General features: G+C 46.7%; 1 protein-coding gene across 6 annotated transcripts in view; it reads right to left on the bottom strand.

Annotated features, from left to right (window-relative positions):
- Positions 1 to 15,338, bottom strand: part of usp45 (ubiquitin specific peptidase 45) — a 370,776-nt gene that overhangs the window by 323,525 nt on the left and 31,913 nt on the right. For 4 of the 6 annotated variants that reach the window (XM_038799526.1, XM_038799527.1, XM_038799525.1 and 1 more), the window contains exon 3: positions 13,335 to 13,504. The exons of the other annotated variants lie outside the window; for them this stretch is intronic. In XM_038799526.1, coding sequence (XP_038655454.1) covers positions 13,335 to 13,504 — 170 coding nt within the window. The remainder of the gene's footprint in view (positions 1 to 13,334; positions 13,505 to 15,338) is intronic. 6 annotated transcript variants of the gene reach the window in all.

Below are 15,338 nucleotides of genomic sequence, written 5' to 3'. Positions count from 1 at the left end.
GGCGAGGACGGTGTCAAGGGTGGTGGGATCCAGGGTCAAGCCAGGATGGGGACTCGCGATCTTTGGGGTTGTGGGCATCGCTGGTTAGGCCAGCATTTATTGCCCATCTGAAGGTGGTAGTGAGTTATCTTTTTGAACCCCTGCAGTCCTTGACATATATGTACACCCACTGTGCTGTTAGAGAGGGAGTTCCAGGATTTTGACGCAGGTTCGATTCCGGCTTGGGTCACTGTCTGTGCGGAGTCTGCACATCCTCCCCGTGTGTGCGTGGGTTTCCTCCGGGTGCTCCCACAGTCCAACGATGTGCAGTTTAGGTGGATTGGCCATGATAAATTGCCCTTAGTGTCCAAAATTGTCCTTAGTGTTGGGTGGGGTTACTGGGTTATAGGGATAGGGTGGAGGTGTTGACCTTGGGTAGGGTGCTCTTTCCAGGAGCCGGTGCAGACTCGATGGGCCGGATGGCCTCCTTCTGCACTGTAAATTCTATGAAAATATATGCTGCTCTTGTCCTTCTAGAGGGTAGTGCTCGTGGGTTTGGAAGGTGCTGTCTAAGGAACCTTGGTGAGTTACTGCAGTGCATCCTGTAAATGGTACAAGCGGCTGCCACTGTTCGTCAGTGGTGGAGGGTTTGAATGTTTGTGGAAGGAGGAGCAATCAGCTGGGTGCTTTTTCTGATCAATGGTAATCCTCAGGATGTTGAATGTAGGGCATTCCGCGATGGTACAAGATGGCCATTGCCTGGCACTTGTGTGGCGTGAATGTAACTTCCCACATGTCAGCCCAAGCCTGGATATTGTCCAGGTCTTGCTGCATTTGGACATGAACCGCTTCGTTATCTGAGGAGTCGCGAATGTTGCTGAACTTTGTGCAATCATCCGCAACCATCCCCACTTCTGAACTTATGATGGAAAGGAGGTCATTGACGAAGCAGCTGAAGATGGTTGGGACGAGGACACTACCCTGAGGAACTTCTGCTGTGATGTCCTGGAGCTGAGATGATTGACCTCCAACCACCAAAACCATTTCCCAAGTGGGAAAAAACACGCCAGTTAGGCTAACAAGTGTCATAGGGGAAATGTTAGAAGCCATTATTAAAGATGTTATAGAGGGAACTTGGAAGAATTCAAGGCAGGCAGTGTCAACATGGTTCAAATCATGTTTAACCAATTTATGGGAGTTGTTTGAGAAAGTAACATGTGCTTTAGATAAAGGAGAACCTTTATCCAAAATAGATGCACTGATGTTCAGAAGGCAGATGATGAAGTGTCACATGAAAGTTTATTGCAAAAAATTAAAATTCATGGCATGGGGCATAACATATTGGCATGGACTGAAGAATGGTTGACTAACAGGAAGCTGAGAGTAGGCACAAATGTGTCTTTTTCAGGTTTGCAAGATGTAACAAGTGATGTGCCACAGGTATCAGTGCTGGGGCCTCAATTGTTTACAGTTTATAGAACTGACTTGGATAAAGGATGGATGGTATTGTTGCCAAATTTACTGACGATACAAAGAGGGGTAGGAAAGTCTGTTGTGAAGAGCATACTGTAGGAAAATGTGAATTTGTCCATTTTGGCAGGAAAAATAAATGAATGAGTTGCCTTACGAGGAAAGGTTGGACAGGCTAGGCTTGTCACACTGGAGTTCAAAGGAGTAAGAGACAACCTGATAGTAACATACAAGATCCTGAGGGGTCATGGCAGGGTGGATGTGGAGAGGATGGTTCCTCTTGTGTGAGAACCTAAACCAAGTGATCATTGTTTAAAAAATAAGGGGTTGCCCATTTAAAATGGAGAGGAGGTAACATTTTTCCTCTTAAAGGGTCGTGGGTCTTTGGAACTCTCTTTCTGAAAAGATGGTGGAAGCAGTGTCTTTGAATATTTTGAAGGCAGAGGTGGATAGATTTGCGGTAGCAGGAGAGTGATAAGTTATCAGGAGTAGGCGAGGTGCAAATTTTAGGGTACCATCAGATCAGTCATGATCTTGTCAAATGGCAGAGGAGGCTTGAGGAGCTGAACAGAGTACTCCTGCTCCTTATTTGTATGTTCATATTTACTCGTAACTTTCTATGTTCCAAGAAGAACAACCCTTTCTCTCATCTCCCCATTTAATTACGTTCCTCATGTCAGGTACCATTATAAACTCACCTAAAAAATTATAATATAAGATGTTGACACGACATACACATCGATGCAAGATTTAGCAACAGATTATAAATGCATAACCATTCTGTTGGGTAAAAGTACGCCGCGTTTTTCTATTTCAATGCAGACCTGAAAGTCCAGTTTCAAATTCTGGTCTATGGTATTTTCTCACTGAACCAAGACTTCAGCTAGTGCTGTGCTCTTTCCCCAGTATTATTAGAGGGACCGGGCAGAAAGGAATGGTGACTACTCCTGCTCGAAAGTGCACATCAGTCCTGGTTAGGACGGAACTGGCTACTGTCAGAAAAACAAAGATAATTTTAAGGGATTTATATTTATATTGGTAAACATTAGAAATAAGGTGTAGTGTGAAGTGGGTTTAATTTAATGTTCCTGTGCCTGGAAGGGTAAAACCTATAGTTTATTCATGCTGGACAACGGTGTTTGTATGTCTGGGGATTAGCTAAGTCCAACCAAGTTTCCATTGTGCTTAGAGAGGTCAATGGCATGAAGAATAAATAAACAAGCAGTGGTCACTTAGTAATTGGGTCCTTGTAAAGTAGAGAAGCTTTTATTTTTAGTTTAGCTAATTTGATTGCAGTTAAAGATAAGTAGTGAGAGAGAGGACAGATCTCACAGCTCTTCGAGAAGCAGTTGGTTTAGAAGGATAAAGAGGGAACATCTCTCTCAGCTTTGCTAAAATAAAATCCATACAACGGAGTAATTGTTAACAAAACAGATGCCAGAAATATAAACTCGAGTTAATTAAGGAAACAAGAGACTGTAGAGAATGTCCAAGATGTCTGGAGTTAAGTGAACAGAGGCCAACATATTGTTCAGAAGAATTCAAGGAAGAGTAAATTTGAGCTAGGGACAATTGCAGTAACCAGATTTAAAGTGGGGCAGCAGCCTTTAAAAGGTAAAACAAACATCTGATGCCATTTTAATACAGTCTGGGAATTGAATGTTAAAGCAATTATGAGCAGTTTGCACTGCAGTCAAGACAAAGAAATCCTAAAGGGGTTGGTATAAAATCCTGGACAGGATTCACTGTTTTAAAAGTGGAGCAGAACCTTTCTTTAAAAGTGTAATTTGTAAAATGAGGACTGGATTTCTGAATGCAAGCCGTTATGAAGTGCTATTATGAGAGGAATTTTAAAGCATGTTTTTAAGAATAGAGCTTGGAAACTCTTATGTGATCATCCTCTGGAAGTATTCGGATGAGACATCCACAAACCATTCATTTTGGCTCCAAAGTGAAGAGTGTATTTGCCCACAGTTACCTTGTGTGCTTAAAAGGGGCTGTGTTAATGAGATCATTGTAATCCATGTTAATCTTTAAACCTGTGTGTATTTGTTAAGGTAAGGGGAGGGGGGGGGTGAGTAAAGGAGTATTGTTTAATAATCCAATTTTTCATGTTTACCACATGTTTTTTCCTCGTGTCAAAACTAATTAGCGGTCCTGTGACTCTGTTCCTCCACATTTTATAACAAGTAAAAGTTACGTTTTTCATGTGACGGTTCCAATCTGGGATCTGTTATAACATCAACTGGGATCGTAACACCATAGTGCCATACAAGTTGCTACCATTCGCTGTATAGGTCTGCATATGAAAAGTGGCTGTTCAGAAAAGGTATTGAAGAACTGCCAGCAAACACAGCACCAGACCTCAGCAAGATCAGCACCTTCAACAACACCTTCTAAACCGGTGACCTCTACCACCGAGAAGAAGCCATGATGTGCAGATGCCGGCGTTGGACTGGGGTGGACACAGTAAGAAGTCTTACAACACCAGGTTAAAGTCCAACAGGTTTGTTTCGAATCACTAGCTTTCAGAGCACAGCTCCTTCATCAGGTGAATGGCCTGAGAAGAAGGGCAGCAGATACATGGGAACACCACCACCTTTGAATTTCCTCCAAGTCACACACCATCCTGACTTGGAACTATAACCGCCATTTCTTCACTGTCACTGGGTCAAAATCCTGTGCCTCCTTTTCAAACAGCCCTGTTCCTTCAACACATGGGGCACGATTCTCCGCTCCCCACGCCGGGTGGGAGAATCGCGGGAGGGCCGGGCGACTCATTTCACGCCCCCCGGCGCCCCCCACGATTCTCCCACCCCCCGCTCAGAAGAATTGCCCGGATGGGCCAAGCGGCCTGCCGTTCACGACCGTTTCACGACGGCGGCAACCACACCTGGTCTCTGCCGTCGTGAACATGGGCGCCAAAGGCCCATTTGAAGCTTGTGGGGCGCAGAGAGGGGAGTGAGCACCACGGCCGTGCTCGGGAAAGGATTGGCCCGCGATCAGTGCCCACCGATCGTCGGGCCGGCGTCTAAAAGCGACGCACTCTTTCCCCTCCGCCACCCCGCAAGATCAAGCCGCCACGTCTTGCGGGGCAGCGGAGGGGAAGACGGCCACCGCGCATGCATGGGTTTGAGCCGTCAGCCGTCGTGACGTCAGCCGCGCATGCGCGTGTTGGAGCCGGCCAACCTGCGCATGCGCGGCTGACGTCACATAGGCGCCGCCGTGGCGTCATTCTCGGCGCACCGCCTTGACGCAAGCGTCAAGGCCCGGCGGCCGAGAATAAGGGAGCGCCGCTCCTAGCCCCCCGGGTGAGGGTGAATACGGTGAGAGGAGCGGCCTCCGAGGCCGTCGTGAAACTCGGCCGAGTTCACGACAGCCTTCCCGATTTTGCCCGGGAGCGGAGAATTCCGCCCATGGACTTCAGTTGTTCAGGAAAGGAGCACAACACCACCTTCACAAGGGGATGGGCAATAAATGGTGACCTAGCCAGCTGCGCCCACATATTTTTAAAGTGTATTAAAACTAAAGATTGAAGTTTTAAAATATACTTGCGAAATTAAACTGCAAATTGAAACTACACTGATCTCATAAGTAATCCATAGCCCCTGCTGCTCCACATAAACTCACCTCCTCTAACAAGAGATCCACACTCTCTGAGAAACACCTAACTCCTGGCACCTATCATTGGCGACTCCAATTTACATTGTACTACCATGGAACCCCTGGAGTAGCTGCAGGCCAGATAAAAAGCTCCCACGGGCTGTAGTTTGCCCATGTCCCGGCCGAGAGTAATTTAAATAATTTGAAATTGAATTCATATTAAGATGTACATTTATAGTTTTAGAGATAGGTGAATGTAGTTCCGACATTAATAGTTTTAAAGTCAGCCCCAGGAACCTTTCAGGTACATGGAAAGCCAGCCAAAACAAGACAAGAAGGAGATAGTAAGGCAGATGGGGAGTTATCTCTTCTGCGAGTCAGGCGGGCCATACTACAGAGATAAGTAGCTATCTGTGTAAGCTCGGCAACTGATTTATTGATGTACGCGAGACCTCCTGTTTATATGTAACCAAAAGATATCAATATGAATAAAGTCTCAGTTACTGCAACTTGCAGACTTGAGTGGTTTCAATTTTTGACCACAACAGGGGTACTGCATAATAACTAGGGAGTGCTTTTGATCTCCGTCAGTGGTCGGTGAAAGCGGAGGTATTAGTGAATGGGATAGGTGGAAATTGTATCCCAGTTCCATTGTACAGAGTACAATTGGAGTGTGATTTTGTGTCAGGTCCAGTAGTTGACAGAGTATTTAAGGAATTCCCAGTGAAAGGAGTAAACTAACTTTGAGGGAATGATTTGGCAGGAGTGAAGGTTGTGGCTTCACCCATGATTACAGAGAGACTGAGGGATAGCGCGTACAGATAGCATGAGAAATGCTAATGGCAGGGCATGTGGGAGCTAGGAAAACTCATTGGGCAGTAAGGGACTCAAAGAAAGAGATGTTGAAAGAAGTTGGTCACATATCAAGCGAGGAAGACCAGGAAATGAAACTGGGAAGGGGACGAGCTGCGGGTGTATCAAGACCTGGGAGCAGAAGTGGCCAAGAAGGCGGCCGGTTTCAACCGGGTCAAGGCAGCACTCTTTAAAAGGGGCTGAAGTTCGGAGTATTGTACACAGCCCGCCTGTGGATAACTTCCAGAAGAGTACTATTTTGACATGCCAGAAGAGGCAACTGAGTTTATGAGGGACAATGGACTGGGAGGAGAGTGAGGACATTGAACTTTGGAGCAGTTTGTGCATTTTTTAAAAAATTAAAATTATTCTTTAAAAAAGGTATTTGAAGGTGTGTTTGCTGGAGGGCCGGCTCTCCATGGGAGACAAGAAGGGTGAGTGCGCCTTTTATTACTCTTCAGGGGCATATGGCTGGAGGGATGGGGGGGGGGGGGGGGGGGGGGGGGGGGTAGGGAAGTTGGAGGCCTTGGGAAAGGGGCACCATGCTTGCTGGGCGGGCTGGTTAACGGGAGTGACGTGGTGGGTTGTCAAGAGGCAGGAACGTGGGAGAGGTTGGGGTTGATGTGCCGGGGACTAGCTCAAAAAGGGATATGGTTAATTGGGAGGGAAAGGGGCCAAGGGTCAGGGGGCACCCCCCCCCAAACCAGGTTGGTCACGTGGAACATGAGGGGGCTGAATGGGCCGGTCAAACAGTCACGTATGTTCGCGCACCTGAGTCGTCTGAAGGCGGACGCGACCTTTTTGCAGGAGACGCACCTGAAGATAGGGAACCAGACAAGCTTGAGGAAAGTGGGTGGGGCAGGTGTTTCACTCAGGACTGGACATATTCGGAGGGGGCTGGTGGTGTTGGTGAATAGGCGGGTGGCTTTCGAGGTGGGAACATTGTGGCAGACCCGGGGGGTGGGGGGGGTTTGTGATGGTTAGCGGAAAGCTGGAGCGGATGCCGGTGATTTTGGTGAACATTTATGCCCCAAATTGAGATGATGTAGGTTTTATAGGCGAGGGTTAGGAAAGATTCCTGACTTGGACTCGCACCGGTTGATTATGGGGTTGATTGTTTCGTGTTAGACAAGGCTTTGCTGGCAGGGGTGGTCAACTCGCACTATTTGGCGATTGAGGTTTCCCCCTGTAGTGAAGACTGGATGTGGGGTTGTTGGCGGATAAGGAGGTGTACGAGCGGGTGCGGATAAGTGGAGTTAAACGACACGAGGGAGGTTACAGCCGCCACGCTGTGGGAGACACTCAAGGCAGTGGTCAGGGGGGTATATCTCAGTTCGGGTGTCATGGCAAAAGTACAGGAGGAGATGGCAAGGCTGGTGGATGAGATTTTGAAGGTAGACAGGAGGTATTCAGAGGCCCCAGAAGCAGGGCTGTTGAAGGGGAGGCAGAGGCTCCAGGTGAAGTTTGGGTTAGTGTCTACGGGGAAAACGGTGGGGCAGTAACGGAGGGTCGGAGGGGCAGTATATAAGTACGGAGAGATGGCGAGTAGGATGTCGGCCCACCAGTTGAGGAAGCAAGAGGTGGCGAGGGTGATCAGTAGAGTAAGGGATGATAAGGCTAGGGTGGTGTTGGACCCGGAGGGGGTGAATGGTGTATTTGAGGCATTCTATAGAAGGTTATACAAGTCTGAGCCCCCAGCCGGGGTGGGAGAGGATACAGCGTTTTGGTAGGACTGCAGTTTCCCAAGGTAGAGGAGAAGCTGGTTCAGGGATTGGGGGCCCCAATTGGGTTGAGGGAGGAAATGGAAAATATGGGGATAATGCAGGCAGGGAAGGCCCTGGGGCCGGACGGGCTGCCAGTGGAGTTTTATAAAACATTTGAGGCGGACGTGGAGCCACTGCTGGTGAAGGTGTATAATGAAGCAAGGGAAGGGGGAAGCTGCCTCCTACATTGTTGCAGGCTTCCATCCCCCTGATAATAAAAACTAAGAATCTGGAGTAGTGTGGGTCCTACCGCCCAACATCATTATCTGGCAAATGTGTTGGCCTCGCGATTCGAGGACTGCGTCCCTGGGGTGGTAGACGAGGACCAAATGGGTTTGTGAAGGGGAGGCAGTTGATGGCGAACGTGAGGAGGCTGCTCAATGTAATTATGATGGCTTTGGAGGGACAGGAGGTAGAGGCAGTGGTGGTGATAGATGCGGATAAGGAGTTCAATTGGATGGAGTAGGAGTATCTGCTGGAGGTGCTGGGGCAGTTCGGAATCGGACCGGCATTTGTGAACTGGGTCTAGCTATTGTATAAGGCGTCGGTCGCAAGTGTGTGGACAAACCGGGTGAGTTCAGGTATTTTGGGCTGCATCGGGGGACGAGGCAGGGGTGCCCGCGCACTCCCTTGCTTTTCTCCTTGGTAATAGAGCCGCTGGCAATGCGCTTAAAGCGTCGAGGGACTGGAGAGGGACTTTTGGGGGGGGGGGGGCAAGCACAGGGTCTCATTGTATGCTGGCGACCTGTTTTAAGTATTGCAGACCTGTTGGGCAGTATCGGGAACATTATGGAGATTTTGGAGGAGTTTGGCGAGTTCTCTGGATACAAGTTGAATATGGGAAAGTGCAAGGTATTCCCGATTGAGACGAGACAGCAGGAGGGGAGATTAGTGGAGCTGCCGTTCAAAGTGATGGCCGAGCTTCAGATACTTGGGCATCCAGGTGACTCGGGACTGGGCGTGCTGCACAAGTTGAAACTGGCTCTGAGATGAAAGCGGACTTCAGGAGGTGGGATGTGCTGCGCTGTCACAGGCGGGGCAGGTGCAGACAGTAAAAATGACAGTGCTGCCAAGGTTTCTGTTCTTGTTCCAGAACCTCCCAATTTTCATCGCGATATTTGGGATGTCGGAAGATCCAGGAATTCAGGGTGTGTGAGAGGCCAATGCTTTTGTCTTTGCCTCCCTGATAGCCCAGAGACGGACCTTGCTCGAGTGGCAGGACTCGGATCTGCCAAAATTGGGGGTGAGGGCAAGTGACCTGGTAGAATTCCTGAAGATGGAGAAGGTCAAGTTCGTCTTGAACGGGTCAGTAGAAGGGTTCACCCGGGGGTGGAAGCCGTTCATTGAATTATTTCAGGAGGTTTGAGGGGTCAGTGGGAGGGGGGGGGGGGTGGGTAAGGGGGTTAAAATGGGGAATGTAGGATGGGAGAAGTGGGTGGTATTAGGGGAGCAGTAAGCGGAGTAAGTGTTGGTTAGTTCTAATGCTGTTTGGTTGTTCTTCTGCTTTCGTTCACTTACATGAAACTGCCTTGAATAAAATATGTATATTTTTTAGTGTATTTGTTCAGAGTTTTAGTGTTAACCTGAAGAGTGAAGATTCAGTCTGCTTCTTGGAGATGATAAATTCCATTAGCTGATGAACAGACTAAAAGTCCTCCATTAAATCCTTGCATTTCACAACGTATTACCTAGACACAAGCCCAGAAAGGGACAATCTAGACGCTAAGGAACATAGGCTGTCAGGGAAGGACACAAGTGAAATGTGCAACTTGTTCAAGGAACAGGTACTGCGTGTCTTTGATATGCATGTTCCTGTCAGGCAGGGAAGAGATGGTCGAGTGAGGGAACCATGGTTGACAAGAAAGGTTGAATGTCTTTGTTAAGAGGAAGAAGGAGACTTATGTAAGGCTGGGGAAACAATGTTCAGACAGGGCGCTGGAGGAATACAAGATAGCCAGGAGGGAACTGAAGAAAGGGATTAGGAGAGCTAAGAGAGGGCATGAAAAATCTTTGGCGGGTAGGATCAAGGAAAACCCCAAGGCCTTTTACACATGTGATAAATATGAGAATGACTAGAGCGAGGGTGGGTCCGCTCAAGGACAGTGGCAGGAGATTGTGTATTGAGTCTGAAGAGATAAGAGAGGTCTTGAATGAGTACTTTTCTTCAGTATTTACAAACGAGAGGGGCCATATTGTTGGAGAGGACAGTGTGAAACAGACTGGTAAGCTCGAGGAGATACTTGTTAGGAAGGAGGATGTGTTGGGCGTTTTGAAAAACTTGAGGATAGACAAGTCTCCGGGGGCCTGACGGGATATATCCATGGATTCTATGGGAAGCAAGAAATGAAATTGCAGAGCCGTTGGCAATGATCTTTTCGTCCTCATTGTCAACAGGGGTGGTACCAGGGGATTGGAGAGTGGAGAATTTTGTGCCCCTGTTCAAAAATGGGAATAGGGATAACCCTGGGAATTACAGGCCAGTTAGTCTTACTTCGGTGGTAGTCAAAGTAATGGAAAGGGTACTGAGGGATAGGATTTCTGAGCATCTGGAAAGACACTGCTTGATTAGGGATAGTCAGCACGGATTTGTGAGGGGTAGGTCTTGCCTTACAAGTCTTATTGACTTCTTTGAGGAGGTGACCAAGCATGTGGATGAAGGTAAAGCAGTGGATGTAGTGTACATGGATTTTAGTAAGGCATTTGATAAGGTTCCCCATGGTAGGCTTATGCAGAAAGTAAGGAGGCATGGGACAGTGGAAAATTTGGCCACTGGGATAACGAACTGGCTAACCGATAGAAGTCAGAGAGTGGTGGTGGATGGCAAATATTTAGCCTGGAGCTCAGTTACCAGTGGCGTACTGCAGGGATCAGTTCTGGGTCCTCTGCTGTTTGTGATTTTCATTAATGACTTGGATGAGGGAGTTGAAGGGTGGGTCAGTAAATTTGCAGATGATACGAAGATTGGTGGAGTTGTGGATAGTGAGGAGGGCTGTTGTTGGCTGCAAAGAAACATAGATAGGATGCAGAGCTGTGCTGAGAAGTGGCAGATGGAGTTTAACCCTGACATAGTGTGAGGTTGTCCATTTTGGAAGGACAAATATGAATGCGGAATACAGGGTTAACGGTAGGGTTCTTGGCAATGTAGAGGAGCAGAGAGATCTTGGGGTCTATGTTCATAGATCTTTGAAAGTTGCCACTCAAGTGGATAGAGCTGTGAAGAAGGCCTATGGTGTGCTAGCGTTCATTAGCAGAGGGGATTGAATTTAAGAGCCATGAGGTGCTGATGCAGCTGTACAAAATCTTGGTCAGGCCACATTTGGAGCACTGTGTGCAGTTCTGGTCACCTCATTTTAGGAAGGATGTGGAAGCTTTGGAAAAGGTGCAAAGGAGACTTACCAGGATGTAAGAATGCCTGGAATGGAGAGTAGGTCTTACGAGGAAAGGTTGAGGGTGCTAGGCCTTTTCTCATTAGAACAGAGAAGGATGAGGGGCGACTTAATAGAGGTTTATAAGATGATCAAGGGAATAGATAAAGTAGACAGTCAGAGACTTTTTCCCCGGGTGGAACAAACCATTACAAGGGGACATAAATTTAAGGTAAATGGTGGAAGATATAGGGGGGATGTCAGAGGTAGGTTCTTTACCCAGAGAGTAGTGGGGGCATGGAATGCACTGCCTGTGGAAGTAGTTGAGTTGGAAACGTTAGGGACCTTCAAGCGGCTATTGGATAGGGTAGAATAATGGAGTGTAAATTAATTTGTTCTTAAGGGCAGCACGGTAGCATTGTGGATAGCACAATTGCTTCACATCTCCAGGGTCCCAGGTTCGATTTCGGCTTGGTTCACTGTCTGTGTGGAGTCTGCACATCCTCCCAGTGTGTGCGTGGGTTTCCTCCGGGTGCTCCGGTTTCCTCCCACAGTCCAAAGATGTGCAGGTTGGGTGGATTGGCCATGATAAATTGCCCTTAGTGTCCAAAATTCTATGATCTATGATCAACCTAGGACAAAAGTTCGGCACAACATCGTGGGCCAAAGGGCCTGTTCTGTTCTGTATTTCTCTATGTTCTATGTTCTAAGGAACATCTGTTGGAGTGGTTTACAATGCTAAACCCACTAAAATAGCTGCAGAAAGGGCCCAAAAAAAGACTTTCATGCTCTCACATCATGCCAAAGTGCTTCAGAGCCAATTCATCATCTTTGAAGTGCAGTCATTGGTGATTTGGAGGCAAATGTGGCTGCTAACTTGCAAATAGCAGCACCTCACAAACAGCAATGCAATGAATGGTCAGTTTACTGGGAAGAACTCGCTGCTCTTCTCAGCTTAGAATATGCACTTGAGTCTCACGGTGTGACTGTTATCTATATTTTTGTGATTTAGAAAATAAGGGATCTACTATTGGGCTCCTAACAATTTCATATTTAAATATCAACGTTAACCTCTTCCTGCTCAAAAAAAAGCCCACCTCTTCCTGTTAAAAAAAAGCTTAAAATGAAATTAGATGGACCCATGGGCCACTATGGAGAGAACATATGTGTTCTTGTCTGACCTGACAGAATATTACTGCAGGCTGGAAGTTTCACAGTAATGCCATATTTGAGATAATTTCACTGGAGTGTGCTAGAAGGAATGGAAGCCCAACTACAATAGCTCCAGTTTACCTCTAAAATTGGACTTTTAAGCAAAGAAATATTGAGTAAAAATACTTTGTTGCTAAAACTAATAAAAACACGACAGACTAACATTTAAAAGATTTATTCCATTTAAGTGGATAATTTTAACACAAAGAGAAAGCTTATGAAGAAGTGAACAACAAGTAGTCTAACAAACCTCGTACGGTATTACAGGGTGGGGAGGAATCCCAATATTTGTAGCGATCTGTAAATTTCTTAGGTGTATTGAGATCAGTAAATTGCATGTAAATTTCAGGTTTCAAGTCAGCAAGACCCAGGATGAATGCGCAAGTATCGAGTCAAATTGTGACAGTATATATAATCATCATAGAATCCCTACAGTGCAGAAGGCGGCCATTTGGCTCATCGAGTCTGTATCGACCTTCTGAAAGAGCACACTGCCTAGGCCAAATCCCCTGCCCTATCGCTGTAACCCCACATCCTTGGACACCAAGGGGCATTTTAGTATGGCCAATTTACCAACCTGCACATCTTTGGACTGTGGGAGGAAAGCAGAGCAGCCGGGGGAAACCCACACAGACACGGGGAGAACGTGCAAACTCCATACAGACAGTCACCCAAGGTCGGAATTGAACGCGGGTCCCTGGCGCTGTGAGGCAGCTGTGCTAACCACCGGGCTGCCCCCTTTTTTAACTAACATTTAATGAGTTAATCTAACCTTGCATAGATTAGAAGGCAATGTCACTTTGGCAAAAACAATCATGATTTTTGGCATGGTGGGGAGCATTGAAGGAAAAGCAACAAGGAATAACTTCAAGATTTCAGGTTCTAAATTATCAAGAGCTACCTTACAAAACTCAGCTGAGCTGGAAATGAATAGTGATTTGTAATGGTATGTGAAAGGAATAAGTTTGAAACCATTGCTCATTTCATGTTTAGTTATCCTGTGCATGAAACTTTCAATTACACATTAATTCCCGATGAAGAAAGTAGAAGTTGCAAATTTAAATACATTACAAAACTTTTTGTCACTTACCTGGTAACCACATTTCAGGCACATCCAAATATTTGATGAAATATCAGGCTCTTCATCATGTGCTTTCAAACATTTGGCACACTCTGCACAAACTGACCAGTGGTTCTGTGTAACTGCCTTCTTCACTTGAATCAGATCCACTGCTCTGCAAATATGCTGGCAGGCAGAGCCTAGAAATATTGATTAAAAAATGTACATGTGATTTGGAAAGTAGATTTACTGCACATTTTCTAAATTATGCTTTGATTTGGTTTATCGCCAAGATGAAATGTGTATATGTAATACCAGTCTAAAATTGCTGCTCAGAATTCACATTTCTTTTAACTAAGTTACGCAATGACAAGTTAAATACTTTCTGTAGGGATATAGTTAAAATCCAAGTTTTTTAAATATTGTAACTACAGTTGAAATACAAGTTTGCATTGATCGGAGTCAAGGTCAGCTTGGCAGTGAAACCTCACATCAGCCTCTCAGCTAGACTGCAAAAGGGAGTACAGCTAGTAAGTTAGATATCATTGTGAGTTATAATACAGAGCACCATTCAGAAGTCACAATTCAAAACTTGTAAGCCAATTAGGGGCAGAGAGGGGGGCGGTACCAGAAAGTGCAGATAAAAACCTCTGGGTGCACATTGCTCTCACTCCCTTTGTTCTCTTTCCCGTTGTTTTTCTTCTTTATGCCCTGCTGGGCTTTGCTTCTTTAATTTGTATTTTTGTAGTTTTTGAAGTGTACAAACTTGATTTTTGCAATGAAACTCAATCTTGCACTACCACCTGATTTTCGTCTCTTATTTGAAAAATAAGAGATCCTACAATTTGGCACTGCGAGCAGGGTAGCTAAGAGAGAAAAGGAACCGAAGATCTGGACAGGTCTATTCCTGGAGGTAAGGACGCCTCTCTATTAACAAAATCCCTGGTCGTTGTTTAGACTCGGTAATCCTTTTACGCGACCCTGAACCTCTCCGGTATGGTAGTCAGCTCAAGTCCCTAAACAGAAGTCTGGATTTTGGCGGTATACAGGGTAGATATACTGGCCAGGCTGAAATAAGTCGCACGGTTTGAGTCTATTCAGAAATATTATGGAGGAGGAAAAGAACAAGCAGTTGCTGAGCATCGTCAAAGGCGGGTAGGCCCGATGGACGTTTCCTTAGATGAGATCCTTCAGCAATTAAAGGAGTATATAGAGCAATTATATCTTTGGTTCCTTTTCTCTCAGCTACCCTGCTAGCAGCGCCAAATTGTAGGATCTCTTAATTTTCAAATAAGAGATGAGGGTCCGGTGGTAGTGCAAGATTGAGTTTTATTGCAAAAATCAAAAATTTTACTTATCCAAAACCTGTTCAGAGATTGAGGAAAAGTACTGTGCCTCCAAAGGAGAATGGTCCTTGGAAGATATTAAAAGAATCTGAGGATAAACTATCCAGATGAAAGAAAGAGACCAAACCAAATGGTCCCTAGTCATTATGGGTCAGGTTTGACAGCGAAACGATTATTACGGGTCAATCCCAACATGATCATGCACTGACCGCTGCAAAAGAACAGTTAAAGGCAGTTAAGTGAACAGTTAAAAAGGGAAAAACATAAATCGGAAAATTTAGAAGCCAAAGTAAAAGATCTTGGCCGGGATTCTCTGACACCCCGCCCCCGCCGGGTTGGAGAAACGCCGGGGTGGGGGGGGGGGTAAATTCCGCCCCCGCCAAATTCTCCACCGCCGGGGCTTTGGCGGGGGCAGGAATCGCGGCGTGCAGGTCAGGGCTGTTGGCAGCCCCCCCCCCCCCGCGATTCTCCGGCCCGTAAAGGGCCGAGTGACCGCCCGTTTCCGGCCGGTCCCGCCGGCGTGAATCACAACGGGTCCGTACCGGCGGGACCTGGCTCCATAGGTGGCCTGCAGAGTCCTCGGGGGGAGGGGGGGTATCTGGCCCCGGGGAGTGCACCCCCGGTGGCCTGGCCCACGATCGGGGCACACCGATCCACGGGCGGACCTCTGCCGTGGGGGCACTCTTTC

This window comes from Scyliorhinus canicula, chromosome 6 (assembly GCF_902713615.1).
Source record: "Scyliorhinus canicula chromosome 6, sScyCan1.1, whole genome shotgun sequence".
Classification (NCBI taxonomy): domain Eukaryota; kingdom Metazoa; phylum Chordata; class Chondrichthyes; order Carcharhiniformes; family Scyliorhinidae; genus Scyliorhinus; species Scyliorhinus canicula.
Note: the sequence above shows the minus strand (reverse complement) of the source record. Positions and strands in the feature narration are given on the sequence as shown.